This window comes from Oncorhynchus mykiss, chromosome 11 (assembly GCF_057628025.1).
Source record: "Oncorhynchus mykiss isolate SJ-2025 chromosome 11, ASM5762802v1, whole genome shotgun sequence".
Lineage (NCBI taxonomy): Eukaryota > Metazoa > Chordata > Actinopteri > Salmoniformes > Salmonidae > Oncorhynchus > Oncorhynchus mykiss.
The window spans coordinates 70975579-70987948 of record NC_143032.1 but is presented as its reverse complement, the minus strand read 5'-3'; the positions used below and the strand labels follow the sequence as shown (position 1 = coordinate 70987948).

General features: G+C 41.0%; 1 protein-coding gene across 4 annotated transcripts in view; it reads left to right on the top strand.

Moving 5' to 3' along the window:
- Positions 1 to 3527: 3527 nt before the first annotated feature.
- LOC110535102 (dedicator of cytokinesis protein 8) overlaps positions 3528 to 12370 on the top strand; it is a 79930-nt gene continuing 71087 nt past the window's right edge. For 2 of the 4 annotated variants that reach the window (XR_016484672.1, XM_036936203.2), the window contains exon 1: positions 3528 to 3886. Coding sequence is in view for 2 of the 4 variants with exons in the window: in XM_036936203.2 (XP_036792098.1) it covers positions 3834 to 3886 (53 nt within the window). In the remaining 2 variants the exon portion in view is untranslated. The remainder of the gene's footprint in view (positions 3887 to 12370) is intronic. The other 2 variants (XR_016484673.1, XM_036936204.2) reach the window with 1 other exon arrangement.

Below are 12370 nucleotides of genomic sequence, written 5' to 3'. Positions count from 1 at the left end.
GCTGATTTTTTTTTCTTGTCACCTAAAACCCTCACAAACTTTTACAGATGCACAATTGAGAGCATCCTGTCGGGTTGCAGCACTGCCTGGTACGGCAACTGCACCGCCCAAAACTGCAGGGCTGCCCTCCAGGACATCTACAGCACCCGATGTCACAGAATGCCAAAAAGGATAATCAAGGACAACAACCACCCGAGCCACTACCTTTTCACCCCGCTACCATCCAGAAGGCGAGACAGGTGCATCAAAACTGGGACCGAGAGACTGAAAAATATATTCTCTCTCAAGGCCATCAGACTGTTAAACAGCCATCACTAACACAGTGAGGCTGATGCCTTCATACAGAATTGAAATCATTGGCCACTTTAATAAATTGATCACTAGTCACTTTAATAATGTTTACATATCTTGCATTACTCATCGCATATGTATATACTGTATTTTGTACCATCTATTGCATCTTGCCTATACCGCTCAGTCATTGCTCATCCATATACAGTTCAAGTCGGAAGTTTACATACACCTTAGCCAAATACATTTAGACTCAGTTTTTCACAATTGCTGATATTTAATCCTAGTAAAAGATCCCAGTCTTAGGTCAGTTAGGATCACCACTTTACTTGAAACATGTGAAATGTCAGAATAATAGTAGAGAGAATTATTTATTTCAGCTTTTATTTTTTTCCATCACATTCCCAGTGGGTCTGAAGTTTACATACACTCAATTAGTATTTGGTAGCATTGCCTTTAAATTGTTTAACTTGGGTTAAATGTTTCAGGTAGCCTTCCACAAGCTTCCCACAATAAGTTGGGTGAATTTTGGCCCATTCCTCCTGACAGAGCTGGTGTAACTGAGTCAGGTTTGTAGGCCTCCTTGCTCGCACACGCTTTTTCAGTTCTGCCCACACATTTTCTATAGGATTGAGGTCAGGGCTTTGTGATGGCCACTCCAATACCTTGACTTTGTTGTCCTTAAGCCATTTTGCCACAACTTTGGAAGTATGCTTGGGGCCATTGTCCATTTGGAAGACCCATTTGCAACCAAGCTTTAACTTCCTGACTGGTGTTTTGACATGTTGCTTCAATATATCTACATAATTTTCCTCACTCATGATGCCATCTATTTTGTGAAGTGCACCAGTCCCTCTTGCAGCAAAGCACCCCCACAACATGATGCTGCCACCCCCGTGCTTCACAGTTGGGATGGTGTTCTTCGGCTTGCAAGCCTCCCCCGTTTTCCTCCAAACATAACGATGGTCATTATGGCCAAACAGTTCTATTTTTGTTTCATCTGACCAGAGGACATTTCTCCAAAAAGTATGATATTTGTCCCCATGCACAGTTGCAAACCTTAGTCTGGATTTTTATGGCAGTTGTGGAGCAGTGGCTTCTTCCTTGCTGAGTGGCCTTTCAGGTTATGTCGATATAGGACTCGTTTCACTGTGGATATAGATACTTTTGTACCCGTTTCCTCCAGCATCTTCACAAGGTCCTTTGATGTTGTTCTGGGATTGATTTGCACTTTTTGCACCAAAGTACGTTCATCTCTAGGAGACAGAACGCATCTCCTTCCTGAGCGGTATGACGGCTGTGTGGTCCCATGGTGTTTATACTTGCATACTATTGTTTGTACAGATGAACGTGGTACCTTCAGGCATTTGGAAATTGCTCCCAAGGATGAACCAGACTTGTTGAGGTCTACAATTGTTTTTGGTTGATTTCTTTTGATTTTGCCCATGATGTCAAGCAACGAGGCACTGAGTTTGAAGGTAGGCCTTGCAATATATCCACAGGTACACCTCCAATTGACTCAAATTATGTCAATTAGCCAATCAGAAGGTTCTAAAGCCATCACATCATTTTCTGGAATTTTCCAAGCTGGTTAAAGGCACAGTCAATTTAGTGAATGTAAACTTCTGATCCACTGGAATTGTGATGCAGTTAATTATAAATGAAATAATCTGTCTGGAAAAAATGACTTGTGTCATGCACAAAGTAGATGTCCTAACTGACTTGCCAAAACTATAGTTTGTAAACAAGAAAATTGTGGAGTGGTTGAAAAACAAGTTTTAATGACTCCAACCTAAGTGTATGTAAACTTCTGACTTCAACTGTATTTATATGTATATATTCTTATTCCATTCCTTTACTTAGATGTGTGTGTACTAGGTAGTTGTTGTGGTATTGTTTGATTACTTGTTAGATATTGCTTCACTGTCAGAAATAGAAGCACAAGCATTTCACTACACTATCAATACCATCTGCTAAACATGTGACCAATAAAATGTTATTTTATTTGATATGCTGTTACGTTATTTCTCCTAACCTGCTGCTTAAGTTCTCCTAACCTAATAAAACTAATTGGTTATTTGCTTTATGTGTAAATACTGTATTATTGACAAATCTCATCCGTATATCTACTGCTGTACCTTTTTCCTGCTTATACTGTATATTGTCAATACTGTCTATACACATCACATATTTATATTCCAGACTCTGACATTGCTCGTTCAGATATTTCTTAATTTCTTCTTTCTTTTCTTTTATTATTTGTGTGTTATTAATTGTACGGTTAGATATTTACGGTACTGCTGGAGCTAGAAACACAATCATTTCACTGCACTTGCTTTAACATTTGCTAATCTGTGTATGCATCAAATCAACTGTGAATTGATAACCTGTTACAAAAAGTCAAATATGACAAAAGCTGTATCCTTTCTAATAAATACCCATATATTTTGTTTTGCAGTGCAGCACATTCTGTTTTGAATCAAGCTACATTCGTTTTTTGTTGTTGTTCACATATCCTCTCTGATGTACTTCATCCTTGATAGGCTACTTATATATGACCCCATCAAGTGAAGATCATACTCCCGTCAGATCTAAACTACAGGAGGTTGGTGGCACCTTAATTGGGGAGGATGGGCTTGTGGCAATGGTTGGAGCAGAATCAATGCAATGGTATCAAGTACATCAAACACATGGTCACCATTTGCTCCATTCCAGCCATTATTATGAGCCGTCCTCATCTCAGCAGCCTCCACTGATCTAAACCCTTGATGGCGTAGAGCGCATGTTTCTACAAATTACATTTCAAAAGCTGTTAGGATCAGAATAGATCAGAAACACATGGGTTTATGTCAATGTTAGCCGATTAAAATCAACTCCACAATTTACAACATAACATAAAAGTATGTTTTTATTTTAATAAACGACTACATTTCAGCACCCAAAGAATAGCCCTCTTTGAAACCTTCCCCATCCCAACCAACCTAATTGCGGGCTATTCTTAGGGTGTTAAAATCAGTAAAAAAACGTCATTTTATGTGACGTCGGAAGCTCCAGCCCGCTAGTCTCAGAACAACTCAGTCGAGGAGTTTAGTTTAGTCAATTTGGGCATTCCAAAACGTCAATATCTCCCTCCCGATCTCAACCCTATCTCTCTTACACACACACGTCAGACTGCTTATTAAGCAATCCCAAGGGCGTGTCTAGCAGAGAAAGAGAGAGAGAGAGAGAGAGATATAGATATATATATATATAGAGAGAGAGAGAGAGAGAGAGAGTGTGTGTGTATATGTGTGTGTGTGTGTGTGTGTGTGTGTGTGTGTGTGTGTGTGTGTGTGTGTGTGTGTGAGTGATCTCCTCCCACTCCGCAGCCGGTGTCTGGCTGGTTGGGATGGGGAAGGTTTCAAATGCGGAAGTTTCCACCCAGAACGCTGCCACAGCGAAGATGAGGCTTGTGATGACATTTGTGCTAGCAGCGCGGTAGGAGAAGTTACCACTCCGCAGGGAAACTGTAGCTACCGCCGCAGAACTGGAGTAAACTGCTCATGTCGTCTTTGGCGAGCGCGGAGCGACGTGCGTTCGCTCTGAAAATCAACAGGTAATGTTCGTCTCTCTCACACACCTTTACGACTTTTCATGGTCAGGTTGGTGAACTCAGAGTTCTCATAGGCTACTGATTTGAGCTGTTGAAGGCGAGTGGATTCCTATACAGGCAGCTACATGCGGGCAATTCCATATAACGGAATTACGCTGAGACCTAGATTTTTCTCTTTCAAATGTATACCAAACCAAAACTATTGATTTCAAAGTTTAACAAACCATAGAACTCTATGCACAAGGAATCATTTTAACAATTTCAATACATAAAAAAATACATTTACAGTAAGAACTGTGCAGATAAAGTTTGCATCTGCACAGTTTACCTTAGGCCTAGGCTACAAGTTTTTAATTATTTATTATGTAAATTGTTCAAAGTTGTCATTGTGCTGTATGGTTTGTTAAACTTTGAAATCAATGGTTTTTGTTCTGCCTACATTTAAATCAGAGACTCAGCATATTTCTGTTACAGAGGAATTGCCCATGTTGTGACTGTAGGGTACTCTATCATGGGTGGGTCGCAGTCCTTGAGTTAAATTATGACATTTGCTTTAATAACTCCATAGTTATTTCTTATGAGTAAGGATATTAAACATTGATTTATTTCAATCAATTACCTATCACACATTTAGTTCTAACATCTTTAAAGTAGTGGACTAATATTCATAAAACAAATCCTATTCTATCTATATTAGAGCCTACCTATATTTCCCCCAAAAGACCAATAAACAAGAACACATATTTTCAGTCTACTGGTAGGCCTACTTACTTCACAAAGAGCTTATTGAGCTGACGCAAACATGCTTTTGTATATACAGTGTATGCGAACACCCCTTCAAATTAGACAATTCTGTGCTTCCAACTTTGTGGCAACAGTTTGGGGAAGGCCCATTCCTGTTTCAACATGATAATGCCCCCGTGCACAAATCGAGGTCCATACAGAAATTGTTTGTTGAGATCGGTGTGGAAGAACTTGACTGGCCTGCACAGAGCCCTGACCTCAACCCCATCGAACACTTTTGGGATGAATTGGAGCGCCGACTGGGAGCCAGGCCCAATCACCCAACATCAGTTCCCGACCACACTCATGCTCTTGTGGCTAAATGGAAGAGGGTCCACGCAGTAATGTTCAAACATCTAGTAAAAACACCTTCCCAGAAGAGTGGAGGCTGTTATAGCAGCAAAGGGGGACCAACTCCATATTAATGCAGTGTATTCACAATATAGTGTATTAGCAATGCATGAAATGCTATACAATGTATGAGATTGTAAGAAGCTACTTATGAGCTTGGAAATTCCATATCAGTGCCCATGATTTTGGAATGAGATGTTCGACATGCAGGTGTCCACATACTTTTGGTCATGTAGTGTATTTTTGTTGCCTTCATTTCCTAATCATTGGGTTGCCTAAACATCAGACTGAAAAGAAGTCACTGTAAAAAAAGACTAAATAGTCTCTACAAAGCAGAATGTTGTGATATTTACACTTTACTGGTTTTATGTGCTGTTGTTCCATTTGGCAGTAGGAGGTGGAGATAGGGTATCCACAAGAAAGGGTTGTTTACCTGACTTTTTGTGGCTCCTGTAGGTTCTGTCGCTTGTATTTGTCTATAAAGGCATTGCACGTGATACACAATATGTAAACAATAGTGGACTATAATCAAATGTCGTCTACCGATGCACGTTTCTCAGCAATCAGCTGGAAGTGTTTGCTGTCCGGTTAGGCTCAGCCATATTGTGCAAGTGTTTGTCACGTGTGAATTGCATCAGTATTTAAAATAAATAAAAAATGGAAATACAAACAATATACAGACCAGCATACTGTCAGTCGGGTTGATAACACTAATCTGTGAATATTTTGTCTCAAATTCCTACCTGCAGAAGGACCAACCAGAAATACTTTAGTGTGCGCCCTGGAATTTTAATTTAGGAGCACCAGTGCGCCTAGAAAAATAAAAGATTCTAGCTTTATTACCTCAAATATTTTTAATTGTGTTCCAAAATGTATTTGTGTGTGCCTACATCTTTCAACTTAGGCGCACACGTGCTCCTTCTAAACCAAAGGTCCACGTAGAGCCCTGTGTGCTGTGTTTGATCATTTCCTCTCTGCATGTTGTGTACGGTGCCTTCGGAAGGTATTCACAACCCTTGACTTTTTCCACATTTTGTTGTGTGACAGTCTGAATTTTAAATGGATTAAATTGCAAAAAACATTTTTGTCACTGGCCTATATACAATACCCCATAATGTCAAAGTGCAATTAGGTTTTTCGGGATTTGCACAAATTAATACAAAATGAAAACCTGAAATGTCTTTAGTCAGTAAGTATTCAACCCCTTTGTTATGGCAAACTAAATAAGTTCAGGAGTAAAAATATGCTTCACTAGTCACATAGAGTGAGTCCATGCAACTTATGTGCAATAATAGAGTTTATCATGATTTCTGAATGACTACCTCATCTCTGTACCCAACACATACAATTAACTGTAAAGTCCCTCAGTCAAGCAGTGAATTTCAAACACAGATTCAACCACAAAGACCAGACAGGTTTTCCAATGCCTCGCAAAGAAGGCCACCTATTAGTAGACGGGTAAAACATTAAAAAAAGCAGACATTGAATATCCCTTTGAGCATGGTGAAGTTATTCATTACGCTTTGGATGGTTGTCAATACACCCAGTCACTACAAAGATACAGGTGTCCTTCCTAAAAGTTGCTGGAGTTGAAGGAAACTGCTCAGGGATTTCACCATGAGGCCAATGATGACTTTAAAACAGTTAGAATTCAATGGCTGTGACAGGAGAACTGAGGATGGATCAACAACATTTTACTTACTCCACAATACTAACCTAATTGACAGAGTGAAAAGAAGGAAGCCTGAACAGAAAAAAAATATTCTTGAAACATGCTATTCACTTTTTGTCCTGAATACAAAGTGTTATGTTTGGGGAAAATACAACACATTACTGAGTATCACGCTCCATATTTTCAAGCATAGTGGTGGCTACATCATGGTATGGGTATGCTTGTTATCGTTAAAGACTGGGGAGTTTTTTTAGGATAAAAAATAAATGGAATGGAGCTAAGCACAGGAAAAATCCTAGAGGAAAACCTGGTTCAGTCTGCTTTCCAACAGACACTGGGAGATGGCCAAATCTAGGCCAAATCTACACTGGAGTTGCTTACCAAGAAGACAGTGAATGTTCCTGAGTGGCCTGGCTACACTTTTGACTTAAATCGACTTGGAAATCCATGGCAAGACCTGGAAATGGTTGTCTAGCAATGATTAACAAACAATTTGACAGCGCTTGAGGAATTCTGAAAAGAATAATGGTCAAATGTTGCACAATCAAGTTGTGGAAAGCTCTTAGAGACTTACCCAGAAAGACTCAACTGTAATCGCTGCCAAAAGTGATTCTAACATGTATTGACTCAGGGGGTTGAATAGTTATCTAGTCAAGATATATTATTTTATTTTTCATACATTTATTACAAATGTTAACATTTTCTTCAACTTTTACATTTCAAACTATTTAGTGTAAATAGTTGACAATTAAATCAAATTGAATCCCAATTTGTAACAAGAAAATGTGGAAAAAGTCTAGGGGTGTGAACTCTCTGAAGGCCCTGTGTATGTGTGTATATATATTATATATATATATATATATATATCCCATCTAGCAGCCCAGTCAGAGAGGTTATACATGAGAGGGCTGCAGTTATTGTTCCTCCTCCTACACACTGACCAGGTGGAGAGGAACTAGTCTACATGAGACCATTGTGTGTCATGCCTTTAGTCCACTGATACAACAAATGTATCTCTCTCATGACCTTATAGACATCTTTAGCTTTACACTATAGACATGAGTTGTAACTTTTGAGCTGTTACAATGGTTATGAAAGCCCTTGTATTGAGAGACCCACACCTTGTTCTTGCTCTTTCGGGAACACTTTGCATTCTAAAATGTATAGTATCCAAATTAGCAACCTAGCCCCAGCTATAAGCTACATTACACATTTATAATTGTGTGTCCTGTTTATGTTCGGTCAGTCCCACACTACCTGTAGTTAATTAATGAGACAGGCTGTATAGTTGACAGTTTGATTGAGGTGGAGAAGATGGGGGAGAGTCTCTTGTGTAATTTTATTGTTTATTGTACCTTTATATAACTAAACAAGTCAGTTAAGAACAAATTTTATTTTTCAATGACGGCCTAGGAACAGTGGGTTAACTGTCTTGTTCAGGGGCATAACAACAGCTTTGTACCTTGTCAGCTCTGGGATTTGAACTTGCAACCTTTCGGTTACTAGCCCAATGTCCACTAGGTTACCCTGCCGCCGGGACTATACCAGTATCGCGATACTCATTAGTATCGTGGCAAGGAAACAAAATACCAAGCAGATTTGACTTCTTTAGGATAACAGCCCTAATGTTGGAAACAAACATTATTATGTTGTTATCCAGAGTCAAATGTATTTATTATCCAAGCTATAGCACACCAAATTTTATATACAGCAGGTTTTTAAAGGACCAAAGAGTTTGGTTTGCTTTGTGTTTTTATTTTTGCAATGAATAAAATATTGCGATCCTGGTATCGTCACCTACTGTGTAACAGGGCTGAGGTCAGTTGCTGAAAGGGAGAGCATCTTCAGTTGCGTCTTGAATCCACTGCTGAGCCAGCTAATGGGCTCGGTCTCCACAGCCGACACTGTCCACATGGGTTTTTGTTGCTGACCGTAGGATTGGCTGGTCACCAACCTGTGAAAGGTTAGGATCGTGTGTGTGGGCATGTGTGTGGCTCAGTTCCAGCAACAGTGATTACTCACTGAATTTGACACATTTATGTTGTTGTGGTGAGGGTAAGCTATTGTTTATATTCTTGACTGACAATTTATCAGCCATTTGTATTCTTCAAAATGTTAACAAACGGGTCTCAATTTCAGTAAGCTTGAATTAAGTAGGCAGGTAGTTTGGAAATGTACAACAAATCCAGTCAACCCCTTTGGCTCTTCACTGTTTCTCACACGTAAGCAGTTCTACGCATGCACAGATCAGTACATTCCTCTTTCTCTATCAAGATGAAATTAGAAGGAAATTCTACTATGACACAGACAGCATTTGGTTCACTTCTCTTTTCATTTCATGACAGTTTTAAAACAGGAAATACTTGTTTCTTACCCCAGATAAAGGAGGAGGAATTAAAGAGAAGTGCAAATATTTTCTCTCTAGAAAAAAAATCCTGACTGTAAATGTGCTCTTAACTGAAGCAAATTGATTAATCAATTAAAATGTCAACTTGACATATAGACAGTGTTCTTAGTTCTACACCAGATGTTGTCAGTTAAACTGGGCATTTCCACGACAAAGGAATTTACTGCAAGTTTGTTAACAGAAGTAGGGTAAAATCTTCCTTAGTTTTTTATGTGAACACGTTTTTCACAAACTCTACTCAGAGTTTCTCTGAGCAAATCTGTTTTTCTCTGTCAGACAACAGTATGTTATCAGTCCAGTCCTCTGGGGCGCTATGGAGTTAACAGGGTAAATACATTGTCATTTGGGTTCTGTCAAGCAAAGCAGATGCTATATTTGACCATGGTTAAGTTGACTAATGTGGAGTGGACAAAAATCAAAATTGGGTTATTCGGTTGCGTGGTTAGAAAGATGTTGCCAATGTCAACTCCACTTCCTGAAAGAGGGTGTTTCTAGGTGTCTGATCCGCAGGGTTAATAAGATGTTATGGTATAATTAAGCAATAAGGCCCGAGAAGGTGTGGTATATGGCCAGTATACCACGGCTAAGAGTTGCTCTTATGCACGAAGCAACGCGGAGTGCCTGGACACAGCCCTTAGCCGTGGTATATTGACCATATATCACAAACCCCGAGGAGCCTTATTGCTATTATAAACTGGTTACCAACGTAATTAGAGCAGTAAAAATAAATGTTTTGTCAAACCCATGGTATACAGTCTGATATACCACGGCTGTCAGCCGATCAGAATTCAGGACTCAAACCACCCAGTTTATAGTAAGGTGTTCGACTAGCTGCCTCACCTGTAATACTGTTGTTGTTGAGTTGGGAACAATTCCTCTTGTCAGCAGAAGAGAAGGGAAGTCCTAACATTTTGGGAGCATGTCAACAGCCTACCACACAGTCTCCTAATGAGAGGGAATTAAACCATGCTGGATGCTGGGCTGGTTGTCATGGCCTGACTGACTTTGACCTTTCACCTAAATTGTTACTTCAGGAAGTTTGGGGCCCCTCCATATCTCAATAGAGTTGTGCTAATGCTGGCTTGTCCCACATCATCATGCCATTGTGTGTGTGTGTGTGGCAGAAGTTGTGTATGGATTTAGTGAGTGGGTGTGTGTGGCAGGAGTTGTGTGTGTGGCAGGAGTTGTGTATGGATTTAGTGAGTGGGTGGGTGTGTGTGTGTGGCAGGAGTTGTGTATGGATTTAGTGAGTGGGCGTGTGCGATGTGTGTGGCAGGAGTTGTGGGTGGGTGTGTGTGTATGGCAGGAGATGTGTGTGGCGTTAGTGTGTGGGTGTGTGTGGCAATAGTTGTGTGTGTGTGGCAGGAGTTGTGTATGGATTTAGTGAGTGGGTGGGTGTGTGTGTGTGGCAGGAGTTGTGTATGGAGTTAGTGAGTGGGTGGGTGTGTATGTGTGTGGCAGGAGTTGTGTAGGGAGTGAGTGGTTGGGTGTGAATGTGTGGCAGGAGTTGTCTATGGAGTTAGTGTGTGTGGCAGGAGTTGTGTATGGAGTTAGTGAGTGGGTGTGTGTGTGTGTGTGTGGCAGGAGTTGTGTATAGCGTTTGTGTGGCAGGAGTTGTGTATGGAGTTAGTGAGTGGGTGTGTGTGGCAGGAGTTTTGTGTGGCAGCTTTCATATGTTCTCATGTTCTGAGCAAGGAACTGAAACATTAGCTTTCTTACATGGCACATATTGCACTTTTACTTTCTTCTCCAACACTTTGTTTTTGCATTATTTAACCCAAATTGAACATGTTTCATTATTTACTTGAGGCTAAATTGATTTTATTGATGTATTATATTAAGTTAAAAGAAGTGTTAATTCAGTATTGTTGTAATTGTCATTATTACAAATATTTAACAAAATCAGCCGATTAATCAGTATCTGCGTTGAAAAATCATAATCGGTCGACCTCTAGTGTGTGTGTGTGTGTGTGTGGCAGGAGTTGTGTATGGAGTTAGTGAGTGGGTGTGTGTGTGGCAGGAGTTGTGTATGGAGTTAGTGAGTGTGTGTGGCAGGAGGTGTGTATAGAGTTAGTGAGTGGGGGTGTGTGTGTGTGGCAGGAGTTGTGTATGGCGTTAGTGAGTGAGTGTGTGTGTGTGGCAGGAGTTGTGTATGGGGTTAGTGAGTGGGTGTGTTTGTGTGTGGCAGGAGGTTGTGTGTGTGTGTGGCGGGAGTTGTGTATGGCGTTAGTGAGTGGGTGGGTGTGTGTGTGTGGCAGGAGCTGTGTATAGCATTAGTGAGTGAGTGAGTGGGTGGGTGTGTGGCAGGAGTTGTGTATGGTGTTAGTGAGTGGGTTTGTGTGTGTGTGTGTGTGTGGCAGGAGTTGTGTATGGCGTTAGTGAGTGGGTGGGTGTGTGTGTGTGTGTGTGTGTGTGTGTGGCAGGAGTTGTGTATGGCGTTAGTGAGTGGGTGGGGGTGTGTGTGTGGCAGGAGTTGTGTATGGCGTTAGTGAGTGTGTGTGTGTGGCAGGAGTTGTGTATGGAGTTAGTGAGTGGGTGTGTGTGTGGCAGGAGTTGTGTATGCGTTAGTGATTGGTTGTGTGTGTGTGTGTGTGTGACAGGAGTTGTGTATGGCGTTAGTGAGTGGGTGGGTGTGTGTGTGGCAGGAGTTTTGTATGTAGTTAGTGTATGTTTGTGTGTGTTTTTTTTTATTTATTTATTTTACCTTTATTTAACCAGGCAAGTCAGTTAAGAACAAATTCTTATTTTCAATGACGGCCTGGGAACAGTGGGTTAACTGCCTGTTCAGGGGCAGAACGACAGATTTGTACCTTGTCAGCTCGGGGGTTTGAACTCGCAACCTTCCGGTTACTAGTCCAACGCTCTAACCACTAGGCTACCCTGTGTGTGGCAGGAGTTGTGTATGGCGTTTGTGTGTGGCAGGAGTTGTGTATGGCGTTAGAGTGAGTTAGTGAGTGAGTGGGTGTGTGTGTCTGGCAGGAGTTGTGTATGGAGTTAGTGAGTGGGTGGGGGTGTGTGTGTGGCAGGAGTTGTGTATGGCGTTAGTGAGTGTGTGTGTGTGTGGCAGGAGTTGTGTATGGAGTTAGTGAGTGGGTGTGTGTGTGTGTGGCAGGAGTTGTGTATGGAGTTAGTGAGTGTGTGTGTGTGTGTGTGTGTGGCAGCAGTTGTGTATGACGTTAGTGATTGGGTGTGTGTGTGTGTGTGGCAGGAGTTGTGTATGTATGTGTGGCAGGAGTTGTGTATGGAGTTTAGTGAGTGGGTGTGTGGCAGGAGT